At 58.6% G+C, this 25678-nt stretch overlaps 1 protein-coding gene across 1 annotated transcript; it reads right to left on the bottom strand.

Annotated features, from left to right (window-relative positions):
• Nucleotides 1-2426: 2426 nt before the first annotated feature.
• On the bottom strand, nt 2427-20588 carry ADORA2A (adenosine A2a receptor). Its single transcript, XM_081253218.1, has 3 exons — nt 20563-20588; nt 10861-11430; nt 2427-4132 (listed from the first exon to the last, which is right to left on the bottom strand). The coding sequence occupies exons 2-3, from the start codon at nt 11181-11183 to the stop codon at nt 3229-3231; spliced, it is 1227 nt and encodes a 408-aa protein (XP_081109344.1). The 5' UTR covers nt 11184-11430; nt 20563-20588; the 3' UTR covers nt 2427-3228.
• Nucleotides 20589-25678: the final 5090 nt, after the last annotated feature.

Raw genomic sequence — 25678 nt, 5'->3', positions numbered from 1 at the left:
CATTTCCTCTTACTTCCCAGGCTGCCCTTCATCCCTGAGCTGCCTTGATTTGTCTCCAGAGCTTGTCCCCTGGTCAGTATGTGCAAAACTGAGGCTGGCCCACCCCACCCACCAGGAGCCCAAAGTGTTTTATGTAAGTCCTCCCAGAGGAAAGGACCTTAACACAAATGGGGAGGCTTGCAAAGGTGGGGTCCTGTCTCTCATGGGGCGAGTGATGAGCCAGGACGTGGCCTGAGCCAGGGCCTCTGCTCACAGGCTTCCCTGGGGACCGTGGCCACAACCGCCATGGAGAGGGGCTGGGGCCACCACATGGACAGGTTCTGTGATGGAACTCTTGTGCTTGGGACAGGCTTGCATGAGGCATGCGGTCCATCCCCAGCCCTTTGGGAAGAGCAAGGAGAGAGCAGAGGGGCTCTAGGACAGAGCTTTAGGGCTTAGAGCAGCCCTGGTATTGCCCCCGGCACTTTGGCCCCGGGCAGACACACATCTGCAGCCCCAGGGCTGGGCCAGGCCTTATGTCTCACTGCTGCTGCTGCTGTTGAGGTGGGCTTTGCCCACATGTATGTTTGCGTGCGTACACGTGTATTCTCTCATGGTCAGGGAATGACACATGCATCTGTTCGTGTCTGTGTACGTGCACTTACACATGAGCCTGGCTCACAGTGGGAGCTTGTACAGGGTGTGTGTGGTGATGGGATACTGGGCCCCCTGGGGACCCGAGGAAGCATGATCCTGTGGGCCTGGGCTCCAGAGCTGGCCTAGGGGCTGGTCCTGCGAGGGTCTAGGGCTCAGTTGTATCCAGAGTGTTTCCTAAGACCCTGTCCCTGTTCTTCCCCAACCCAAAGCCTGCACCATGTAGCCCAGCACCCAAAGCTCTGTTCCCAAGAGACCTCAAAAAGGATGGAGAGACGATATTTCTTCTTTACCCACCTTTGTGGTTCTCTTAGTGGCCTCTTCCCACCAATTGGTCATGAGGACTGACAGCATCTGTGCGCTTGGCCGCCTCAGGCACAAAACAGGCCACCGTTCTGCCCTCAGCCCGCAGCAAGCACAGGCCAAAGTGTGTAGGTGGGTGGAGGGAGCTGGCGTGGATGGGGTGGGTTGTGCGTTTGTGTCAGTGGTTCTGACCCTGACTGTCCATGAGAACCCCTGGGGAATTGCTGCTGCCTGGGTCCACCCAGCATCTCTGGGGTAAGGGCTCAGGCACTCTAGAGCATCCTAGGTCTCTTCTGTGCAGCCAGTCCAGAGGACCTCTGATAGATATGACAGTGAAATACTACTAAAATAAACCTGTGTTGGTTTAGGGATACTTACATATACATCTGTCTAGTAGAAGTATAAAGATGTGCAGTGGAACAAAATGAAACCCAGGAAAGTGGTTGTTTCCAGGTGCATGAAGCAGGGTGATAATATGGGGAGGGGTTGGTTGTCATGTTTCGTTTCTTGAGCAGAGTAGTGGGAACATGGTATTATTTCATATTTTTCGGTTTGGTTGAAATAGTTCATCGTTAAGTTAATGGGAAAAAAATCATGGATTTTTTGGTCAGATAAACCTTGGGTTTTAAGTTCACTTCTGCCATTTACTAGCTGTGTGACTGGGGCAGGTACTTAACCTCTCTGTTCGAGAGAGGTGGTTTAGTCTCTCTGTTGTTTAGTCATCTGTAAAATGGGGCTCCCAGGGCTGCGTGAGGATTACCTGTGAAGTTCTAACATTCCTGCCCGTCTTCGCCCTGAGTGTGCCTGCGAGACTTGAGACCAAGACTGGTCCTCCAGCTGGGGCAGGCTGCTCACTTCCCCTGGGCCTCAGACTTCTCAAGCACAGAAGGGTGGCACCCCCTCCTTAGGCAGGGGGCCCCAGAGACGGCGTTAGAGCAGGAAACACCCGTTCCTTGTATGTTTCTTTGTGGGAGTAGGAGGAGGGATGACTCCAGGGGAAGGCAGTTTAGCCCCCCACCCCACCCCCTCATCATTTCTAGATCCCCTCTCAGCTGAGGGGTGGAGCAGGGCAGTGGAGAGTGAAGGAAACAGCTCTGAGAAGGTAACATAGAAGGAGACCTACAAAGGACATTAGGAAGGTAATGAGGGAGGGAGGAGCCTGGTCCCCACACCGAGGGAATGCCTAGGGCTGGATGGGTCTGTGGCTTCTGGAGGGAGAGCAGCTAGAGAAAGGGCCCCCTCCTTTCACATCCTCTTCTCACAGGAACGCAGGTTTGGGGCTGCACATGGGCATTTGCATTTTGGTGCATCCAGGAAGCCTCTTCCCTAGGAAGATGGGAGCCTGGGAGCCCCACCACAGCCCCAGGCAGGCAGGCTGTCTGCACATATGTGCACACTCTCTCACACCTGCAACACATACCCATATGTGTGTGCCAGGCCTGGCTGTGGAGTAGGGAAAGGAACTCAGACACCATTCTCATTGGACAAGCTTAAAACACAACGTGGCTCATTTTTATTGTATCTCAGAAAAAAAAAAAAAAACATTCCCTTCAGAAGGAAAGGCAGTTAGATAGGGCCTCTACCTGGGCAGCTCTGAGCTCCCCAGGCTCACCCATGCTGGCCAGCCCCGACATCCTCCCCTGCGCCCACGCTCTGGCACGGCTCCATTACAACTCGCCGTCCTCGAAGGAGACGTGCATGGCAGCTCATGGCAGCGGGAGAGGGCTGCCTGGGTCTCCCTGGGCCAACTCCTGGTGCCAGGTTAGCAGCAGGGCTGAAACAGAGCCAGCAACCAGGGAGGGAAGATAAAAAGGGTTTCCTCACGCTTACATTTTCTCCTGGAAAAAATAGTCAAACGCCACCTCTGAGCACAATAGCTCCTGAATCCTTGGAAAGTCTGGGGAGGGTGGTGTGTGTGGCAGGGGGCCTCTTGGAACCACTCCCCAGCCTCAGGCCAGCCAACCTGCTCTGCCACAGCTGCTCTGCGGAGACAAGGTGGCACTTCTAGGTGCTTCTGGAGTTGGGGACCAGCCCTGGCCAACCAAGATGCTCTCGTGCTGGGGCTCTGGCCTGATGCAGGGCCTCCCAGCATGAAACGTCCACTTCTTTGGACTCCAAACCCTTCCTTCTGGGCCTCATGCTGCTCCAGCCAGGGCTCCCTCCTCAGTCCAAAGTGGAAACCGGCCATGAGAAGGGTCTCGGCACATGCACTCTTCTCTCAACGTGACTGGTTCCACCAACCAGGAAGAGAAAGATTTCCTTCCCTTAGGGAGGGGCAGACTCGGTGGATCATCAGGACACTCCTGCTCCATCCTGGGCCTGGGGACCCTCGAGGCCCAGGGACTCTGGGCGCTCTCCCTTGAGCTCCTGTCTGAGGAGCTCCACGTCTGGGAGGCCCGTGTCCCTGTGGGACTCATGGGCACTCCCTCCACTCACCAGCCCCAGGGTGTAGCCATTGGGTCGCCGCTCAGGCTGGGGGGCACTGCCATTGGCCCACACCCCGGGAGGGTGGCCATTGAGGCGGAGGCTGATCTGCTCTGCGTCGCTGCTGTGAGCTGCCAGGGCCCGGGCACTGGTGCCACCTGCTTTGAAGGGCTCCCGCTGCCTCAGGATGTGGCTGCGAATGATCTTGCGGAAGGTCTGGCGGAACTCGCGGATGCGGTAGGCATAGATGAAGGGATTCACCACGGAATTGGTGTGGGAGAGGATGATGGCCAGGTACATGAGCCAGGGTGGGGCATGGCTGCACTTGGGACAGAAGAAGGTGAAGCAGTTGATGATGTGCAGGGGCAGCCAGCAGAGGGCGAAGAGCCCCACAATGATGGCCAGAGACTTGGCAGCGTGGACCTCCTTCTGCAGCGTGGACCGGGCTCGCTCCCCCGGCAGAGGCTGGCTCTCCATCTGCTTCAACTGTCGCCGGGCCGCCAGGAAGATCCGCAAGTAGACACCCAGCATGAGCAGCAGGGGCACCAGGACACAAGCAAAGAAGTTGTAGTACACCATGTAGTTCATGGGGACCACGTCTTCAAAGAGACAGGCCACCTGGCCCACCCTGCAGCCCTGCGAGTGGTTTCTGCCCTCCTGCTGACTGCAGTTGTTCCAGCCTAGCATGGGAGTCAGGCCGATGGCAAACGATAGCACCCAGCAGACTGCAATGATGCCCTTGGCCCTCGTGCCTGTCACCAAGCCATTGTACCTGGGGAGAGGAGACCAGCGTCAGAGGCCTGGGAAACTAGGGCTAGGAAGGGCCAAGAGCCAGAAACCCAGAGCAGCAACCTGTATGTACCTCATCCACTGGCTGTGGGGTCTTGGACCAGTCACTTCCTGCCTCCTAGCCTCAGTATCCTCTTCTGTTCAGGGGAGGGCCAAGCCTGGCCTTTTCTCACAGGAGGTAACAGGAGAGCAGGCACCCTGGAAAGGGAGACCACTGCACGGACATCCAGATGATTTTTGAATAGCATTACGAGTAGTCCTGGGATTTAATTAGTTTGGTTTGAAGGAATTAATAAGTGATTCTGGGGGGCGAGGAGGGGAGAAGTTATAACCTCCATGTTGATCTCAGTCGATGCTACAGTGGGTGTCCCTTTATTTAGAGTGGGAACGGGTCAGGAGGGTACTCGCTCGCTGGGGACCGAACCAGCCAGATCAAACCTGTAGGTGGTTCACATCTCTTGTGCTTATGCTCTTCCTTCCCCACTTGACTTAGGGTCTCCAGAAGCCCCTAAGGAGAGGCGGCACAGGTGGGAAAAGGAGGGGTGGAGGTCCTGGGCCAAATGAGCTACCCCCTCTCCCTTCCAAATTCACCCACAGCCCTCTGGAGAGAGATGAGATCAGTATGTCTTAACATTTATATAAGCCTTAACATTCAAGAGGAAGGAGTTGCATGAGATTCTAAGGTCCAGAGAGGAGAAGTAGTCTGCCCCAAATCACTCAGCACTCTAGAGCACCAGACTCAGTTCCAGACTCGGGGAGTGGCCTGATCTGCTGGCTCAGAAGCTGACCTCAGGCCAACAAAAAAGGGTGGTATAGATTATATTAAAGGAAAGGGCAATCAAAAACTCATCTCCCTGACTGAGGAAGGTGACCTCAGTAACCTCTGAGGGATGACTTTGCGTTTAACGGTTTTTGTTTGGTTTGGTTTTTTTTTTTGTGCGGTGCGCAGGCCTCTCACTGTTGTGGCCTCTCCTGTTGTGGAGCAACAGGCTCGGGACGTGCAGGTTCAGTGGCCACGGCTCACAGGCCCGGCCGCTTTGCGGCATGTGGGATCTTCCCGGACCGGGGCACGAACCCGTGTCCCCTGCTTCGGCAGGCGGACTCTCAACCACTGCGCCACCAGGGAAGCCCCCGTTTAACGGTTTTGATTTCAGCAACACCAGACTGCATTCCTCTGTACCTAGTAAACCCTACCCATCCTTTCTACGTTCATGTTAGATAGATCTCAGAGAAGTTTCCTACCCAAGCTCAACTAATCCCTACCCAATCTGGGCTCCCAAGGCTGGGGGCCCCTTGGGTCCCTACATCCATCTCTGCATTACCATCACTGAGACAGGATATAGTAGGTGTCAAGGAAAAACACTCTTAATTCCAGAGTTGGAAGTATCCTCAGAAACTAGTCCATGGGGTAGCCAACACAGGGGCCTAGAGGTCACAAACGTGTGAGGCAGGCAGGCTGGTGGGTATTTACCCTGTGTGCAGGAGGCAGCTGATACCACTCAGCCACCCCTCCCCCCTCCCCAACATGCAAACTTGCCCAGTGCTGCCAGATCTCAGCAGGGTCTGGGAGCTGATTTTTCTGGGTAAAATCTCCCATGGTTTAAATTTTGTCACAACTGATTCAAATTAAGGGGAAAAAAACCACGGTGGCCTCTGACCTCTTGTCTATTCCAACCCTCTCATGTTATAGGTAGAGAAACTGAGGCCCAAGGAGAGGAATGGACTTGCCTGGACATTCCAGGAATCCAGAGGCAACTCGGGCCAACGTAACTTCCTCATTTCTGAACCCAAACGGTAACCTAGCAGGACCGTTCTCCCGAACTCTGCAGCCCCATTCGCTGGGGGCTTGGGTGCCTGCAGCAGGAAGAGGGTCATGGACTTGCCCATTTCTGTCAAGCCACAGAGAGCCTACACTGCCCTATTTCCTGTTCTGGAGCTTCAAACTTGAGGTCACAGGGTTTTTTTTCCATTTATTACTTATATAGCACTTGCCAGTGCCAGGCACTGTTTTTAGTACTCTACAAATAGTAATGTATATGATCTGATTGAATAGGAGGCTATTTTAATTTTTTAAATATTTATTTATTTATTCGGCTGCACTGGGTCTTAGTTGCGGCATGTGGCATCTTCACTGTGGCATGCGGGCTCTTAGTTGTGGCATGTGGGATCTAGTTCCCTGACCAGGGATCAAACCCGGGCCTCCTGCATTGTGAGCTCGGAGTCTTAACCGCTGGGCACCAGGGAAGTCCCAGGAGGCTATTTTAATGTTGATATTTTTCTGAAGAAAAGCATATTCCCTCTCTGGGTTCTAGCGATGGTGCATTCTTGTTTAGCCATGTTGTCACTGTGCCTCTCTGAGCCTCAGTTTCCCCATCTGTAAAATGGGACTAAGAATCTGGGGCTTGTGAGCACTGTCCCATGAGGGCAGATTGTAGAATTGTTGGGTGAAAATTATAGGGAGATGGATTGTGGCTCAGGGTAAATGAGCTATTCACAGGAGAAATGGACTGCCTCAGGCAGTGGTGAAGCTCCTGTCATTTGAGGCAGTCAAGCAGAAGCAAGCAGTAATAGGGATGGTGTAGAAGATCCTGGAGGCCACGGGCTTTGGGGATTTTCAAATTGTTCTCCAGCAGCAACCCTTCTCACCAGCATTCCCAGGCAATCACAGAATTGGAGCTGCCGAGGAAGAGAGGAGGCTTAATAATATTCACTGAATGAATGAACTGGGGGGGAAGCCAGGGCCCAGCCTGAAGGCTTCTGGGGACACGGTTTGAAAATTCCTGTTTTGTCCACTTGTCTACATTTAGATGAGGAAACCCAGGAGAGGAAGTCTGCCACTGCATTCTGAAAGGAAAGCCCCTCCTGTCCTGGGGACAGAAACAGAAACACATTGATAGCACTTGTCTGTGTGTGCAAAGGATGTCTGGAAGGATTCCCAACACTGCCTTCCAGGAAGGGAGGTGAGGTGGGGCAAGGGGGACAATTCTTTACCGTATATGCTTTTGTTCTTTTTTGATGTTGTAATACATGCAGGTATTATTTATTTTAAAAAGATACCAAACAGATTAATTTTGTTATTCGAAAGAAAGCCTCTTAGGCTGAGAGCCCTGGACCCAAGCTCCCAGGGGACTGGATCAACATTAGGGCCCAGATGGAGCCATGGCCAAGCCACAGCCTGGCCCAGCAGCATCTCCCATCCCCTGACCTGTGTCTGTGACTAAGGCAGTCACATCTTGCCCTCCTGGGCCTCAGACGTAGACTGCCTGCCTGGTGGAGGGGGTGCCAAGGCCATCCAGGGTCATGCTCTGCTGTTCTGGGGAGTCCAGAAGTGTCATAGGAAGCCGGTGCCAGAACCACAGCCCCCGTGTTTGGAGGTGCTTCTGCATCCCTGTGTCCTCCAGGCTGCCCCTTCCTGGGGGCTCCCCGTTACTCACATTGGGGGCTTACCCTATGATCCAATAGTACCCCCCACAATTCAGGTCAGGGCTTCCTGTGCATTTGCCCTTCAGTCAAGAGAAGGCGGAGCTTTCCTAAGTTGTCCAAAGGAGCCACTGACCAAGAACTGAAGAGCCACTGACCTACAGCTAAAACCCAAACTCCCTCCCAGGCATGGGCAGGCCTGAGCCAGCCTCACAGCCTCCCTGTAGGCCTATTCTCCTCTCTGTCACCTCTCCCTGGCCCAGAGCCCATATGCTAATTCCTTCCCTGTGACCTTTGTCCAGGCTTGGCCCCCTTCTGTTACCCCTTCCCCCACACATGCCAATGCCCTTTCCAGTGCATCCCCAGCAACCCATGGCGTCACCTCCTGCAGGGAGTCCTCTCTCCCAATCCTGCCCCCTTAGAAGCCAGGGTACTCAGGTTTTATTCCCTGGGGCAATTCACCACACAGGACTCGGCTGCCCCATAAGAAGGCCTGTTTCCCGAAGGGAGAGAGCAGTCAGAAGGGGCTAAAGTGAGAGATGGGAGACAAGGGGTGTGGAATTCCCCTGGGAAAAGAAAGCCTTTGTCACCCTGGGAATTCTGTCCTCTGGGGACACGGAGCGCTCCCATCCCTGCCTCTGTCCAGGCCCTGCCCTAGCCCAGTAGGGTCCGTGCACTTGGGAAGGAGCACATAAGATTTTTCTGAAACTGAATTCTTTTTTAAAAAAAGAAAAATTAATGGTGAACGGTGCAGGCCTGGAGCTAGGCATCCAGAGCATCGGTCAGAGGCTAGACTTCAGGGTAGCCAAATGGACTTACTGAGTGGATCAGGAAACAGCACACAGGAGAGACTGGATTCCAGCTGGAAGGGGAGAGGAAGGGGGGCAGGAATGGGCACCCTGAGCCAGGCAGCAGTCCCAGAGCTGCCCCGGGTTACCATCTGCCTCCATCTAGTCCCCACTCATGCCCAGCTTGCTCTCAGGAGCCCCACACGGACAACTTTACGCACCTCGTTCTCCCAGCCCTCGTCAGCCCAGTACCCTTGAGGAAGAGGAAAGTGGAGGGACCCAAGGGGACCTGGAGCAGCGTGAAGGGCCCTGGAGTCCCCGCGTCAGGAGACACTTTTCCTTCTCTGGCCTCCCCACGAGTAACAGGAGGGTCATAACATCCGCCCGGCCACAATGCCGGCCGAGAACATCAAAGGAGACGCTGAGCCAACATCCTCTGGCAACCGTGGCGCTCTGCCCCAAGGGGTGTTAAGCATCATCACCACCGTCATCCCATTGGCTCCCTGACCCAAGACAGCCAGGCTGACCCTTCTAAGCCCTATCAAGTGGAGCTCAAATGGCCAAGGTCTGGGTGGAACTAGGTCCCGCTCTGGAAGATTGTGGGAGTCGGGCAGGCAGATGGGGTTGCGGGGGGGGGCAGGTCCATGGCTCTGAACCTCCAGCAGCTTCAGAAAGACCTGAATCTCCATCCACCCCACCCTGCCATCCTTCCTCAGGGACCCATCACTCCAGTCCACTCACTGGGCCCTCAGAACACCTTTGTGAGCTCAGAGGGATAGAGACCTGGCCCCTTTCATAGATGAAAAATGGCCCCAGAGAGAGGCAGCTGACTTCCCAGTCACACAGCATGTCCCATCCTCTTGCATCAGGGAGGATGGGACTTTTGACTCTTGAAAAACAGAGACAAGAAAAAGAAGCCAAGGAAGGCCCTTTTGATTGAGACCAGCAGCCCTGATCTCCCTCGAATCCACTGCTCCTTGAATCAGGGAAGGAAGAACGACACCTGTGCTCCCCACTGAACATTCCGCCAGGGCCGGCCCGGCCCAGCCCACACTGGCCTGGCCCCGAAGTGGACACCAATCAATCAGCCTGGGAGCCCTTAGGCCTCTGTGTCCTGGACGAGCCTGGACTCTGGCTCTGCCCGTTTAGGCTGGTCCTCCATTAGGACCAGCCAGAGTCCCCTTTTCTTTTGACAAGAGTCCTAGGCTGTCCCGAGACAAAGTATTCTGGGAGGGCCACATGGGGCCCAGGCTCCTTCCTTCATTTGAGCAGCATGATGAGGGTGTCTGCTTTTCCCTTAGAGCCCGGGTGGCCCAGGTTCTGGGAGACTGGGGCCATCCTATGACCAGCTCCCAAAAGACTGAAGTCACCGAGGGTGGCAGTCATGTCTCTTCCCAGGCCCAGTCCTGACTGGGCTACCAACTCATTGTGTAGCCCTGGGGGCTGACTCCCTTCTCTGAGCCTCATTTTCCCATCCATGAGAGGAAATGACCTCTAAGGGTGCTCCTGGGTTTGACACTCTATATTTCCATTTGCTCATTGAGCCTGTTCCCTGTCCTGGCTGGGACACCCTCAGCCCAGCGTGGGGCTACTACTCTGGTTCAGAGAATTCGCCACTGGATGGGGGCACACCATCCTCTGAGACCTCCCTCAGGGCCTGCAGCCACCTAGGCTGTGGAACCCAGCTCCAGGGTGGAGGGGCGAGGAGGTAGGGCAGAAGGCCCCCAGTCCGGCCCCCAGATAGGGAGGGACACACTTCCTAGCCCTGTCCATGGGTCGGTGGTGGTAGGTGGAGGCTGCGTTTAAGTGAACTCAGCCTCGGGGAAAGTCTTCGTTTACACAATACATGGCTGAAGTCATTTCACAAAAGTGTCACCATAAAAACCCCAGTCCACCAGCCAGCCCCCGTCCCCCATGAACACTTGGTGACTGAGCAAAACAGAATTTGCATAGAGGTCCAAGTGACTCACGAAGGCATTTGACCAAGTCACTTCCCCTCTCTGGGTCATTTTCCTAATGTGCAAGCTGCAGGCCGGCCTGGAGGAGCTGGAGGAAGGCAGGCGGGTGGGTGGGCGGGCTTCTAGCTCTCAGGTCCTGTGGTTTCCCGTGGTGCCCACCCTGCCCCACTGTCATGCTGTGTGAAGAACGGCCCAGATGCATCCACCCAGGCCTGGGCTGCACATATCTGCCAACAGCCAAAACACGGGAGCCTCACCCATGTAGCCCAGGGGAGCCTGGGAAGGGCCAGCCTGCCTTGTGCCCACAGGGATCAGCTGGTGTGGCAAAAGTGCTGGCCATGTGCCAAGCCCTGGGCAGCCCCAGACTGAGCCCAATGGCCCTGTCCTCAGCTCAACACACTGACCCCAGACCAAATCCTGACCCCAAGTTCACCCTGAACCCTGGTTCACCCTGATCCTGGCACAGACCAGACCCTGACACAGGGAGCCTTTTCACAGATGTAGCCCCCAGTATGAGGTGTACCAGGGAAGAGAACGTGGCTCACCGGAGTGGGATGCGGATGGCGATGTAGCGGTCAATGGCGATGGCCAGGAGGCTGAAGATGGAGCTCTGCGTGAGGACTAGCACGAAGCAGGCGAAGAAGAGGCAGCTGTGGCAGGCGGCACAGAACCCCGTGCTGATGGTTATGGCAAAAGGGATGGCAAGGACCCCCACGGCGATGTCGGCCGCCGCCAGGGATACCACAAAGTAGTTGGTGACGTTCTGCAGATTGCTGTTCAGCCACACAGCCCAGCACACCAGCACGTTGCCCAGGATGGCCAGCACGGCAATGGCCAGCTCCACCATGATGTACACCGAGGAGCCCATGTTGGGCGCAGCTGCAGATGGGCAGGGTCAGCAAGGACGCAGGCCAGGCCAGCTCACGGTCCATAGCTGCAGCACAGCTGGCCTGCCCAGGCCCTGAGCCCCTTCACAGGAGCCAGGAGCGTCCCTGCCGTTGGGGGGGCCTCCCCAAGGGCTTTTCACAGCCAACTCCGAGTCTTCAGAAACCAGGCCCTCTCCAGGGGCTCTGGCGGCATCTTGGCTCAGCTTAGCTTCAGAGTTCCTGTGGCACCTGTCAAGGGAGAAGCCGCGTGAAGAGGTGGACCACTGGCAGGGGCACAGCTGAAGATTCCCAGGGGCAGCCCTCAGCCCCGGCTCCCCAGCGCCCTCCCCACAGGCCAGGCATCAGCCTGAGGATGACCTACCGTGCCCTGCCTCTCCCACCTGAAACAGAGGGCCAGGGATCAACCCCAGTCTGTTTTTCTTCCAGAGAAGACGAGAACTTTCAGAGTTGAGTCACTTGTGTTGGCCCCCAGGCTCAGCTTCTCAAGCCTTCTGTGGCAGCTCTGCCAGTTTCCTGGGTCCCTGAGCTCACCACCAACTACCCCACGACCCTCCCTCCTGGAAAGGCCTCCTTAACCCCTGGATCTCCCAGGGCCACCCACCTTCTCTCTCAGCCAGCTTCAGTCTGCTCCATCCCCCTGAGAGCGCTCCCTGGGGACTACCAGCACCTACCTATGCTGCCTTCATAAGGAACAGGTCCAGAGACCCCAGAGCTCTGATCTGGGAGGATCTGGTGGCCCTCTGGTCCTGTCTCCCACTGCTGGCAGGTAAGCCCTCTTGCCCTCACTGGTGGTGCTGCACAGGGTGTTGGAGCAGGCACAAAGGGAGCCCGCCCCTCAGCAGCCCCCGCCAGCTGACTGCACATCTGGGAGGGGCGGCCGCCTCGCCTCCCCCCTCACTCCCTCCTCCCGCACCTGCTCCCCAGCCTGCTTCTCTGCCTGGCTGGTGCGCTCAGGGACTGGGGACTGCGGGCAACAATGTTTTTCCTTTCTGGGCCTCAGTTTCCCCACTGATACAGTGGGGAGGTTGGACCCCAATAGCTTCTGAGGGCTATTTCAGCTCTCACCCATGATTCTATGAGAAGGGAGTGAACACATTTGAAAGGGCACCCCCAGTCAAAATGTCATAGAAATGTAAAGAATTGGTGAAACCCAGTAGAAGCAGAAGTCTTAGTCTCTCCAGCCCAAACCCCCAGGGATCCCCCTTGAGCTTGTGAAACAGTCTCCATCGCCCCTGCCAGTCCAGGGGCCTCTCCCCATCACCTCTACCTCCCCCTTGTCACACTCACTTGTGCTGCCCAGCAGTGTCCTCCATGTCAAATCCACCCCCTCCTCCAGTCCTGGGCTCTCATGGGGTCCAGCTGCACATGGATAGTGGCTGCCGCCTGCCCGGGAACAAGAAGCCTGAAGCTGCCTTTCAGGCTCACGTGTGGGCTCGGGGCTGCATACCCCCGTCTCTCTTCCAGGATACGAGGAATCAAGAGGACCGGCAGGGCTTCCCTGGTGGTCCAGTGGTTAAGACTCGGCGCTCCAATGCAGGGGGCCTGGGTTCGATCCCTGGTCAGGGAACTAGATCCCACATGCTGGAACTAAGACCCGGAGCAGCCAAACAAATAAATAAATATTAAAAAAAAAAAAAAAAAAAAAAGACGACTGGCAACATTGGGAGAAGTTTGCTCATTGTCCCTGCCTGTATTCCAAGGGCCAGGCTCCCCCCACCCTGTCCAGGAGGTGATTTAGAGCTGCAATAGATGACCCCAAGTTTCCTTCTAACTCCGATCTGCCTCAGGTGGCAGGAGCTGGGTGGGCATGGAGAGGTACACCAGAGAGGCGTCCCCCATGCCCATTGGGAGGCTTGGAGGGGAGTGCCCAGCCCCAGGAAGCCGGAGAGAGAAGAGGAGGCCGAGCTCCTGAGAACCCAAGGGGTTCCTGCAGCCCACGGCTTCTCCCAGGCCTGGCAGGAGCCTGCCTCCAAGGGGCCACGGACAAGTCCCACCGAGCCCCTGCTGTGCACAGGGCACTTGCCAGCCAGCTGCTTACAAAGCATGTCACTAGCAAAGGTGGGGCAGACCAAGTCTCCTGGTGCCATCTCTGGCCACACAGTGTCCCTTGGTGCTCCCGGCCTGCAGCCCAGAGTAGCATTCACCAGGGGCACCCTGACTGCAGAGGCTATGTGTCCAGGGTCTCGTCCTCATTCTGCAGAAGTGAAGTGACAGCCCCAGAGCTGCCCCCCATCTGGTGGCCTCCCAGGCTCAGCCCCACCAGCAGCGGCCACTGTCCAGTCAGGCCCAGCAAGCCCCAGGGACCCTGCCTCCTACCACCAGTGAGCCACCCACCCACCTTCCTGGCCTTCTGACAACCCCCTGCCATCCTTCTTACCCTGGCCTCAGCCTCTCCTGGGGAATCTGCATTGACAGAGACACAGCCTCTGCCAGTCCAACCAGCCCAGGCTAGAAACCTGACTTGGCCCTAGGCCATCATCCAGATTCAGAGGGTCCTGCCCAGGGTCAGATAAGGTGGGGCCACCAGTGATCCACCTGACCCAGATGAGTACCACGTTTTTGTGGAGCTGAACGTGGGCTGTCTGGCCCCACTGCCTGGAGCCCTACTGATGGGGTCACATCGTTAGCATCTGCCCTGGATGTTGGGCTGACTCCATGTGGGCTGGGATGCCAAGCATGGAAGGGTCTTTGGGGACCCTAACCCAAGCCCTCTGTTTGGTGAGTTTCTCCTGGCAGACTCGGGACCCCTAAATCCTCAGGGTTTCCCCATCACCTTCTGTACTGTGGGCTCTCAGGCCTCACAGCACCTGGTACCAGCACCCTTCCTGATTAAGCTGAAGGCACCTTCCTACTGTCCAGCAGTCCTGGGGTGCCTTTCCAGTCTCACTGGATACAACAGACCCTCCAGCCCAGGTCAGCCCTGCAAGGAGCCAGACACACCCCTGCCAGCTGGGTCTGGAAGGCTGCCTCCCTGCACACTGGGCTCCCCATCTGCCTTCTACAGCTTTCCTGCAGGCCCTCCGGCAGCTGCCAGCACATCCCGGGTTGAAGCTTGCCTGGCCACACGGCAACCTGGTTATCTGCCAGACTACAATCTCCCAGCCCCAAGCACAGCACATCAGTGGAGCCCAAGGCACCGCAGGGTGGGCAGGGCACGGAGGTAGCTGGGAGGAGGTTGGAGCTTCCCAGCTGCCAGACCGCAAGTCAGCCCAGGATTGGGGGTGCCCTAACTTGGGGCCTTTGCCAGAGTTCTGTAGTAAAATGCTCCCATGATGGCCTGTTTCAACCTACTAATGAGTCACTGACAGGAACTGGGAATCAACGTACACAGTCAGCTGGGGAAAACCAGGCTCCAGCCACCACTGAGCCACCAAGCCCTGTGCTCTCCCAGGGCCCACCTTCCTGGACTCCACTCCAGACCCTCTACAATAGTTTGTACGGCCTGCTTGGGGGCTCAGGAAATGAGGGTGCAGAGGCCTGTGGGTCATCTGTGTCCTCACTGGCCGGCCCCATGAACCTCACTCTACAGATGAGGAAGCTAAGGCCCAAAGAGGCTAATGCCCTCCCAGCTTTACCATGAACATAAAAGGGTGGAACAGCTGGGGGAATGCCCATGAAAAACGGCAGGAAGATTTCCTAGGGCCTCCTGGCCCCTCTCTGCTTTCCTCCCTTCAGAGGCCTCCTAGAGCAAGAGTGACAGGAAGGTTGGAGGCCCAAGGGGAGGGGGCTGGGGGCGGGGCCAGGATCTGGCAATTTCCTATTCCTCTCTGTTGGCTCTAATTAATCCTTGAGTCATCTGTTGCTAGCCAAGAGGGGAAATGAAATAATAATGTAATATTTCCTTGTAATTGTCCCTTGTTGGGGACAGGGCAGAGGGCAAAAGCCATCCCATACAGATCAGAGTTACATGCTGGGGAAGGTGCATGATAAGCCTCAAAAGGACAACCCCACAGGATTCCCCAGCAGTTAGACTCAAAACTGCCTCTTCTTCCCACCTTCCTCCTTACCCTCACCAGCCTGGCCACTTTAATTAAAACTCCATTTAATCAAAACCTGCACATTTCCTGGCCCCTTGTACATCAGACTAGCAAGGCTTTCTGTACACATGCCCACATGGTGGCTGTACCCCCCAGAGCCTGCTGGATAGAAGTGCCCGCCAACTTCCAGGCAGGACCCTGCACACCTGCTCCTGAGTGCAGCTAAGGGCAATGTACCAAGGCAGGCCTAGCGCCTTGGGCCTGTTGCAGCCACACTGGGCCTGTTCCTGGGCTCCAGAATCCCAGCCTGAGAATCCTCCACTACTTTCTCACAGCAGATGTTTCCAAGTACCTACTCTGTGCCAGACAGCATCCCAGCTGCTACAGCACAGGGAGCTTTATGCCACCTGCTGCTGAGCCTGACCCCAACAGGCCCTGAGCCCACAGTGGGGGGCCTTAAGGCAGAGTTGTCCCAGGAGACTGTCCTGAGAGCTGGCTACTACCCAGGTGTGCAGGTCACTCCCCACTTCCAAGACCTCAGCTCCCACTAAGATGAGCCTGCAAACCACAGTTTCAAAGCACAGGAGGAAAATTAAGGGTAAGAAAGATAAGCAACAGCAGCCAAAATACGGAGATTAATTCATTCCAGAAGAGAGAAAGATAATATAGTAATCTAATAATGATTTTCAAAGACATTTATGATCTTCAGAGAGATAAAGGAGTAGTATCCATAAACAAGAATGAGAATTATTGGCAGAACCAAAACAAGAACAGGCAAATATGAACGAGAAATAATACAAAAATCCTGGAAATGAAAAACAGGGATTGAGGTGAACACAACTGATGTGTCGTCATGTGCATACAGTTTGAGGAGACAGTTGGGGATCTGAAGACCGCACTGTGGAATTCCCACCCAAACCTCAGAGCAGGTAGTTGAAAGAAATGGAAGGTAGATTGAGCAGCAGCACCTCAATGGGAAGGGAACTCAGTGGGAGAGTGGAGAGGTCAACAAGCAAAGGAGAAATAGCTAGACAGGCAGCTCAGCTCTGCTCCAACCACAAGCCCTCCAGTGGCCTTTGGAGTGGCCCAGGCCCGGGCACAAGCCTCCCAAACCCCAGGACCCTGGGGCCGGCCAGGCCCCTCTCCAAACCCATCAACGAGAGCAGGGCCGTCTCCAGTGTTGCCTGGAGGTGAGCATCCACTGTGTCATGGCACCTCTTCCCTCCCTCTCTCCCTCCCTGCAGGGTTGCTAGCAGCTCCAACTTCAGGAACCTCGTGAGGGCTGGGCCCCAGGTACCCTGGCAGGCACCAGTAGTGTCCCTTCCCCCACGGCCCCTGGGGTGTGCAGCTGCTGCTTTCAGAGCCTGGGGGCAGGATGTGGGCAGGACTGGGGCTGAGAGCCTGCTCCCTGCACTGAGCCCAGCCCCCAGAGCAGCCTCCACATCAGCAGCGCCTGGAGCCGCAGGGCCTTTCTCCCTGCTGGGGGCCCAGAATCCCCCTTCCACCCCTTCGTGTCCAGGCCAGATGCCAGAGAGGCCACAGGCCCTGCCTCTTCCCAGCCTGACGTGGCCACTCACCCCCACGGGCAGCCTCACCTGACTCACCCCTCCAAGGGGGGCCACTCCACACACAAAGTGCTATGTGCCCACCCTGCGTTGCAAGGAACCCAGATGGGGTCCCACTCCTGCCCCATCCCACACTCCCTGAGACCCTGAGTAAGAGGCTTCCCCTCTACACTGTGGCCCCTCTGGTACAGCAGGCCATAGTGAGACAACCTCCCGACCCACATGGCTCAGCACCCACACCTCTCTCAAGTGAATCTTCTACTGGCGGGATGACAGGCACTACCATGCCTGAAGAGGTTAAGATGGCGGGGGGCAGCTTTCTAAATGGCCCTGAGAACATAGATCCTAGTGGGCCCGGGGTGGGACCCTGACAGGAGGCTGGCCTGCTGAAGGGGCAGTGCCAGGTGCACAGCCTCAGGAGCTCCCAGAGGGTGGGTATGCTGAGGATGGGAGGCAGGCAGACCCTCTTCTGGGGTCCCTGGGACGAAGATGTGATGACGCAGCCCTGGAGGCTGAAAGGAGAGAGCAAGAGGGTCAGCCAGACCAACTCCAGCACGGCCCTGCCACTGCTCCCTGGTTACTCAGTGACCCCTGGTACCCAGCTCACGGTTTGCAGAGGCTACTGAGGGGCCAGAGGTGAATGCTCTGTGACAGATGGGCAAACACATACCAGCCCTGGGGGCCTCTGGGCAGAAACCACTACCCTGACAGCAGGGAGGCACCAGAGTGGCACTGACTGCCTCTCCGTGGCACACAGCTGGGCTTTCACGACCAGCAACAGAGGTGGGAACCACAGAAAGACCCTGCCCAGCAACTTCTGAAACAGGCTTGTCCTATGGAAGGGGTTGTGGGCCAGAGGAGTCTGGAAGGGCTCTCAGAGGAGGGGGCATTCATGCTGGATTTGAAGGGTCAGGGAAGAGAGGAAAGGAGATTCCAGGCAAAGGCAACAGTCTGTACAAGGCCCAGAGGCATGCCAGAGAAGGCCTGCGGGGGTCCTGGAAAGCTGAAGCATCCTGCCTTCACTTCCCCATCTCCCCCCGCCCCCAACCCTGCTCCCCCAGCTAGAGTGAGGGCAGCTGACCTTCTCCTCCAGTCCCCATCAGGAGTCAGGATCCCATGGCTTCCACACTCCAGGGGCCCCTTGCATGATTCTGTGGGCAAGGGCTGGGGGACCTCTGCCACTAAACTGCTCCTTCCCACCACCCAGAGCTCCCAGCCCTGTCCAGGAGGTGAGCAGTCTCTTGGGAGGGCTCCCTGCATCCCAGCTCTGAACTCCTGCCATTCCTCACTTCCCTTACCCCATCTGGACCCAGCACAGACTTCCAGGGGCCCACCTTTAGCACTGCACTCCCACTGCTCCCTTCAACCTCCAGACCATGGGGCAAACCCTCCCTTCTGTGGCCGCCAACATTTCCCAGGCCCAGATCCTTCCCTAGGGGCCAGAGCTCATCCTTTTGTCAACTTAGCACCTGACACCAGTGATCTCCTCAGGGTCCCCTGACACACACACCCAAACTTCTTCTCAGCCCATCCTTCAAGCCCTTGCCTTCCCTCTGGCTGTGCTCGCCTTGGCTCTCATGTATACACATCTTTCAGCAGACAAGACTGACCCCCACAAGACACTTGGGGTGGCAGTTTCAGCTCACTCAGAGGTGGCTCAGGAGTCGCTGAGGGATTTCAGGTCACTGCTGAGGGCCACCAGGAGCTGTGGTCCTACACAGCAGACACTGCCCAGAGCCACCTAGAGGCCCTACATTTTGCAGGGTGTGATGCCAGGTGCTTGCTCCCAATCCAACTCCAGTCCACATGTCCCTCGGCCAACAGCGATCTCTTGTGGTGTCCCCCCAACCCCATAAGGCTAACAGCCTCCCTCCCAGGTTCCCCAGCTCAAGCACAGACCCCAATCTGTCCCCCACAACCAATGCCTGTCTCTCATTTACTCTCCACCACAACCCTGAACGTTAAGCATTGCTCGCACCATCATGCTTGTTTTACAGATGAGAAGATGGGTTTGCTGGGGTAACGACTGGCCCAGGGCTGCTCAGCAAGTGAATCAAGACTAGAACCCAGGTTTGGGCATGGAAGTCTCTGGTCTGTTGGGTTGCCCCTGAAGCCAGCCATTGCCCTCTTAGGCTGTGGACTCCTGGGGGCAGGACCAGTGTGTGGTCAGAGACCTGCACTTCCCAGGCCAGTGTGAGGAAGGCAACACACACATCCACCAAAACCCACCTGGCCCAAAGCCTGTCTCCTGCCAGCCATGTCTGGGCTGCCCTCAGCCTCCCTGAGGCGATGAACAGAGAAGCCAGCTTAGCCCAGAATCTGGTCTGCAGTGAGGGGATAGGGAGGGAGGGGCAGTGGCCCAAGAGGCACCAGGACCTGGGAGAGCCAGGGAAAGCCCAAAGGGCAAGGGTAGAGCAAGGAGATGTGGACAAGCCTCAGCGAGGAGCTCCTGCCACGGACCAGAGCCTGGGAGGGGGCCTGGCCCATAGGGCAGAGCCTTTCCAGCCCACCCAAGGCATCTAGGACCAGCCCCCGCAGGACTAAGGAGGCAGCCCCTGATGCCACACAGCCTCCCTAGCCCACTGTGCTCCCAAGAACTCTCCATCATGGCCCCCGGGGCCAGGACACGCAGGGGCAGCCCTAGCGGCATAGAGGTGACATGGAGTGTCTTCTGAGGGTGCAGAGGCTGGGAGTCTACGGAAGCTGGATAGCAGAGGCCAAGGAGAGGGCAGCCTGAGCTCCAGGTGGGAAAGGAGCACAGGCCCTGTGGGTGGAAGCGGGCCTAGGTGCCGCCTGAGATGGGGAGGGAGAACCGGCACAAGGGGCCGCCTTAGTCCTCCCCCAGGGGTCAGCTCCAGTCCAGAGAAAAGGGGGTGGGGACCTGCCCTCCCGCCTCTCTCTTCTCTTTTCTCCCCTGCGGAGCCCTCGGCCTCCGCCTTCCTCCCATTGTACAGTCGGGGAAATTGAAGTCTAAAGCGCGGTGGCCGCGCCCGCAACGCAGACATCTCTGCTCCGCTGGCCCCGGCCCCTCCTTGATCCCCTGAGCATCCTGCGCCAAGTCCCTCGAGGGCCGCCACCATCCCCGCAATTCCTACGGCGGCTCAGGGCAGCCCGGCGGACGGCCAGGACAGTCCAAGGCGCGCCTCCAACACCGGCCTCTCCTGGGACCCCTAAGTCCGGTTCCCGCCACCAATGCCCACCGGACGCGCCCGCGCTCGGCCGGCGTTCGACTCCCCCTTTCTCGCCGCGCCCCAGGCGCTCGGACGCCGTCTGCTCACCCAGCCTCCCGGGAACACCTGGACATTCGGCAGCTCCACCTGTGGAAGTTCTCGTCTGCGGGGTCCGGCCCGCCCTGCTCAGGCCGGCCTCTGTGCCTCGAGCCCAGCCAGGCCAGGGCGCGCCCTGAGGGCTCATTGAGTACCCGGGCGGCCCGTGGCCCCGGACGCACCGGCGAGGTTCCCGCCCCTGCCGCTGGGGCCGCGCTCTCTCGCCCCTTCCCCTCCCCGCTTACCCTGCGCACCTTCCGGTCCATTTCAGGGCGGCCCAGAGGGTCTGCGCACCGTCCCCCGACCGGTCTTAGGGCGACAGCCGCACTCGAGCCACCCCTGCACCCGCTGTTCCCGCCGCCGCCGCGGGCAGGGCTTGGACCCCGGCCCACGAACTCGCTCTCAGGTCGGCGGGAAGAGACGGAGCGGCGGGGCACCTGAAGGAGGGGACCCGCGCCTCCCGCCCTCCCAGTCCAGCAGCCTCCGACGGCCCCACGCTGCCCGGCCGCCCGCCCGGGACCCTGGGGAACCCGGACGCGGGACCCCGCTGACCTGCTGCTAGCGCGCCGGCTCCCGCCGTCTCGGCGGCCGCTGGGTCTCCAGCTCCGGCCGCGCCGCCCGCGGGCGCCCCCTGCAGGGCGGCTTCCAGACCCGCGCGGTTCTCGCTCCGCCCCGCCGCGTGGGGAAACCGAGGCCAGGTGGCCCCGCCAGGGCGGCCAGCCCACAAGTCTGGCTGATGCCCGCCTCCTGCTCCGGCGCGCCCTCCCAGCTCTCGCGTCCGTTCAGGCCACTTCCCTCCGGACCACACCCCCTCCCCTTCGATGATTCTCTCACCCCTGGGGCCCAGAGCCACACTCCTTCCCCTCCTCCAAGAAGCCCCAGGCTGCCCCTGCCGCTTGGGTCCTCACGGAGCCCTGCTGTCCCTCATCATCGGAGCTGAGCGGGTCGGTACCCCTGTGTCATCCCGGGAAGCGTCCTGTGCCTGCTTCTCCTCAAATCTTTCCATGGATCCCCAGTTCCTGAAGGAGAAAATTCGGCCTCATACCAGGGACCTCAGGGACACGCCTGCCAGTAGGGTCCACAGCCTTGCTCTCCCTCCCTCCCTAAGTCTGGTCCCGCGCTGGTGGGGTTGGAGGGCTGGTACCTCAGCTCAAAGATGCCTCTAAGAAGTCAGCCCCAATTCCAGTGATCCCTCCAAGAACTCCTCAGCTCTGGTGCCTGGTCAGTTCCTTCCCCCTCCCCAACTACTCTGAGCAAAGAGAGGGGTAGTCACCTCCTGCATCCCTGACTAACCTGGAATCTCAGACCCTTGCGCTGGGATTTCATCTTCCTCCCACCCCACAGATCCATGTTGTGGTGATTCCAAATTGGAAACGACCTCACATCCATCCAGCCCCAGTCCAGGCACACAAGGGGACTCCCTTCGACCCTTGAATCTGGACAGAAGTGGAGTAACCCCAGTCCTGTGCACAGCAGGACGAGCCACTCAGAGGCCAGGGTGTTGGTGGCCAAGGGTTTGCAGGAACCTTGCATTCTCAAACCTCCTGGGACCAGCAGGGTCACGGTGGGGTGGGGCAGAGAGGGGGTGTTGCTGGCCCCCAGGGTGGAGGTCAGTGGGAGCAGAGGCCGGAGGGAAGGGCAGGTGGGAAGTGAGAGCCTGCACAGGTACTTGGCCAGCTCCTCCATCCCAGGAGCAGAGCCCAAGGTACCAGCCTCCACTGCCTGGCAGCCTCCCCAGCTTGTTGCCAGCCCCATTCAGCCAGCTTGGATCCCCTGCTTCCCGTTTCCCCTGATGTCCAGTGGGCCCCTGTCTCCAGGCACAGCGAGGCAGAAAAGGGCATGCTGGGAGGGGCTGGGACTCTGACATGAGAAAAACCTGAGACCTCATGGGAAGAGGCAAGTGAGAATGTTCAAATTGGGAACCTCCCCGTCCTGATTTCCAACCTCATCAGCTGCCTTGCCCCCACCCCCCAGTCCAGGCTGTGGTCCAGCCCCAGCTGGCTCTGCCGTCCTCCCGCGCACTCACCTCCACTGAGGCGAATCAAGACCTCGGCTGGGGTTGCCTTGGTTGCCTTACCTGTAAGATGGGACTATCGCCTTCCTGCCCTGCCTCCTCCTTGGCTGTGCCAGTCAGACCATGAGGAACTTGGGGAGGTGCTGTCCCACTGGGGGACCCTCCCCCACCAGGCCCTTGGCTTCCCTCCCTTGCTTCTGGGCCATTACATGGGACAAACTCCTACAGCTGGGACAAAACCCTCCTGCGAACATCTGTTGGGCCCGTATTCACTCAAGTCTTCACTCAACAGACATGTAGGGAACAGCTTGAGAGCCACCTGGGGCCCAGACGGGACTATGGGGGTTCATAGGGCAGAGACCATCACTCAGCCAATACTGGGGTCACTCTTGTCCCCTAGTCCCCAGCATGGGTCCCCATGAAGCTCTCCCCTGCCATTTCCATTCTGGGCCCCAGTGGCCGTCCTGCCGAGACCTCCCCAGGTGTGGCCTGGCCATGCACACACCTGCCCCCACACTGGCTACATCCAGCGCCCAGGGGCTGAAGGCTTCATTTCTGTAGCTGGCCCTCATGGCCAGGGTGCCAAAGCCCTTAGAGTTCACTCGTGGGGCCCAATGGGAAGCCCCTCCTCGGTGTGGGTGCCCCAGGCCTAGGGTTGGCAGCAGGGCCTGGCTTGGCTCCAGCCCTGGAGCCCGCTCCCTAGGCCCTGGAACCTACCTGGCCTCGAAGCAGCATGGTCCCCAGCCTTGCTCTATAGCAGCCCCTGTTAGAGATGGGACGGGGTGGGGGGTTTGCTCCAATGGTCTTGTGTCATTTGCCAGGTGCCTTTGTCCAGGTCCCCAGTGAAGCCATTGCCCAGAGAGCACATGACAGGAAGCAGGCACATGGGAGGGCTGTTCACGAACTCCGCCTCCCCCATGGAGTGGATGTGCTCCTCCAGGCCCTCCTGGGGGACCCCCTGATGCCCCGCCCCATCAGCCAGCGAGCCCCTTGCCCTTGGCCTTGAGAGTCCTCCTCAGGTGCCAGGCTCAGGGAGCCCTGCAGGCCTGAGGCAGCACCGAGGGTGATGGGCTCAGGGATGCCCTGGCTGGCCCCATCGACTACCTCCGGGCCCTTGGTTTCCCTGCCCAGCCTCAAGACAAACTGTGAAGGCTGTGGGCACCCACCCTTCCTTCCCTCAAGGCCCGGCTCGGCAGGGGGCCAGCTGGGCTCTCCTGCTCCAGAATTCCATTCTCAGACTCCCACCCCCAACCTACTCCCGCGGGCTCTTTGTTCCTATCCAGGATGCACCTGGGTGGCCTCTGGCCCGATTGTTTGCTCTGGGGCCAGCTGGGCCAGAGAAAGAAGGCCAGACCCAGGATGAAGCACCCAGTGGGTGCCGGGGCCAGTGTCCCCGGGAACCACCAGGCCACCCTGAGGTACTCACCAACTTCTCCTCTAAAGGAGCAGGCACCACACACTTCCTGGGGCTCTGGGATTGAGGAAGTGGGGGGACCTCACGGGACTCCAGTTTATGCTCAGACTAAGGCCCCAAAAAAGCAGAATCACATGAGGAAGCTCTCCAGCCGCCCGCAGCCAGGCAGCTGCAGGACCACCCCATCCTCCAGCCCAGTCCTGGGAGGATGCTTCAGCCCACGATGACTTCTGCTGTCACATGGCAACCCTGCTGGGAACCCTGTGCCTCTGAGCTGATCTGGGTGCATCCCTGTGGATATGGAAACTGAGGCCCAGATGGGAGTGGGGCCTTGTCCAGGACAATGGTGGCAGGGACAGCCCCTGGCATGCGAGACTTGTCACTCACCAACCTAAGAATGGCCCTAAGCCAGGGCCCCAGGCACCCACACAGCAGCAGCTGCCAGAATATGAAAGCCACCCCTCACCACTCTCCCAGGACCCCCGCCTCAGACCTCACCAGGTACCTCCCACCCCGCTTCACAGAGAGCCTGGGAGCACGGTCCAAGGGGGACCCTTCCTGGGGTGACCATATTGCAGAGGTGGGAAGAGCCCCAGCCCCTCACAGGTGTTGGTGGCAGACCTGGGGGAGACCTGGGTGTCCCTGCTTCCTGCCTGATGGGTGCTGGTAATGTTCCACCCCGTACTCCTCCCCAGCCCTTCTGGTTCTGCCACCTAAGATTCCAGACCTTGTGGTGTCTCCCTCTTTGGAACCCTGGATCCCCGCCCCCAACCCCAATAATGCAGACATCACCAACCAAGGGCTCCTGGGGCCTGCCCTTGCCCTGGGCCTGGCACAGCTGGGGTGGCACAGACTGCAGGCCATGTCCAGTCACCCTCTGCCCCTCCCCACAAGCCCCCCAGCTCCCAGCCCTTCCTGCACACCCAGCCTGCTCTCCCAACTGCTCCCCACCAAGGGAGCGGGTCAAGCCCAGGGAGCGTGGAGCCCTGTCCTCTGTGCACCCATGCTGCCTCCTGCACCAATGACCCGGGCAGCCCAGCGAAGTCCTGGCCTGCTGGGGCTGGCACTCTGGCCAGCGCTTTCCCAGCAACCTGGGGCCTGACGATAACCCGCCCCTCACCCCGACACAGCATGGGGCCTGCAGGCACCAGAGCCCTGACGTCTGTCCCTGTCCCCCGCTAAGGGACCACCTCAGACAAAACCCGGCCAACCCTGGGCCGCAGGAGTGCTGTGCCGTGGGAAGCCAGGCCTCCCCAAGCCCAAGAGGACGCTCCCTAGTCTGCCCAACCGCGCCGGAGAGGCTCTGGAGATGAGGAGTCGGTCTGCTACTGAGGCAGCTGGCACAGCAGGCAGGAGTGTTCTGGGGAGGGACCCCACCCTGTGGGGCAGCAGCTAAGACAGCAGAGCTTCCACCACTGCCCAGGGTGCCGGGTGGGGTCCCCCACTCCTGCCGCCACATGCAGGGCCCACAGGCCCATGTCTCAGAGCCTGGGGCCTTGGCTGGACGACTTCCCTGCAGCAGCCAAGGGAGGGAGCTCAGTGTCTTCGGCCCCGGCCACATAGCCCTGGCCACACAGCTGCTGAGTGGGGAGAAGCCGGGCCACCGCTCTCGGACACACACACCACCACTCAGCTGGCGGCTCTGGGCCTCCTGGGGAGCGAATCAGTTACCAGATGAAACCCTGACCCTGGGGAGGGGGTCGCAGGCCTGGGAGGGGTGCCCAGGTCTGCCAGTGTGAACAGGAGGGGACGCCACGGCCTCTGCACGTGACCTGTGTCATGTGCAACGTGACGAGGTGCAGCAATGTTCCCGGCTGTGCTCTGTGGAGTCACTGTCATTCCACACAAGATGCCCAGGAAGAAAAGCTTGATTGGTTGGGTGCCTGTGAGTGGTATAATTATTGATTTTTTTCTCTATAATTTTATACGTCCTCAAAATTATCTCCAAGAAGACACATTTCTAAAAAACCCCAGAAAACCTCAAGGCACCCTCCCCAACCCAGAGCAGCATATGTCTGGGCCACAGGTGGGGGTTGTGGGGGCAGCTCAGGTGGTGCTTCTGGGGCCTGGTGCCCGTTACAGAACCTCCGCGGTCACAAGGCTGCCCAGGCCGCATGGCTCACCTGGGCCATCCCACCCCAGACGCAGGCAGATGGCCAAAGCCTCCCCTGCCACACCCCACTCAGGCCCCCCGGCGACGTCTCCTGGCCTGTGGGCTCAGGCGCCCTCCCTGCCACAGC

Source organism: Mesoplodon bidens (genome assembly GCF_964165515.1).
Source record: "Mesoplodon bidens genome assembly, chromosome: 13".
Classification (NCBI taxonomy): domain Eukaryota; kingdom Metazoa; phylum Chordata; class Mammalia; order Artiodactyla; family Ziphiidae; genus Mesoplodon; species Mesoplodon bidens.
Note: the sequence above shows the minus strand (reverse complement) of the source record. Positions and strands in the feature narration are given on the sequence as shown.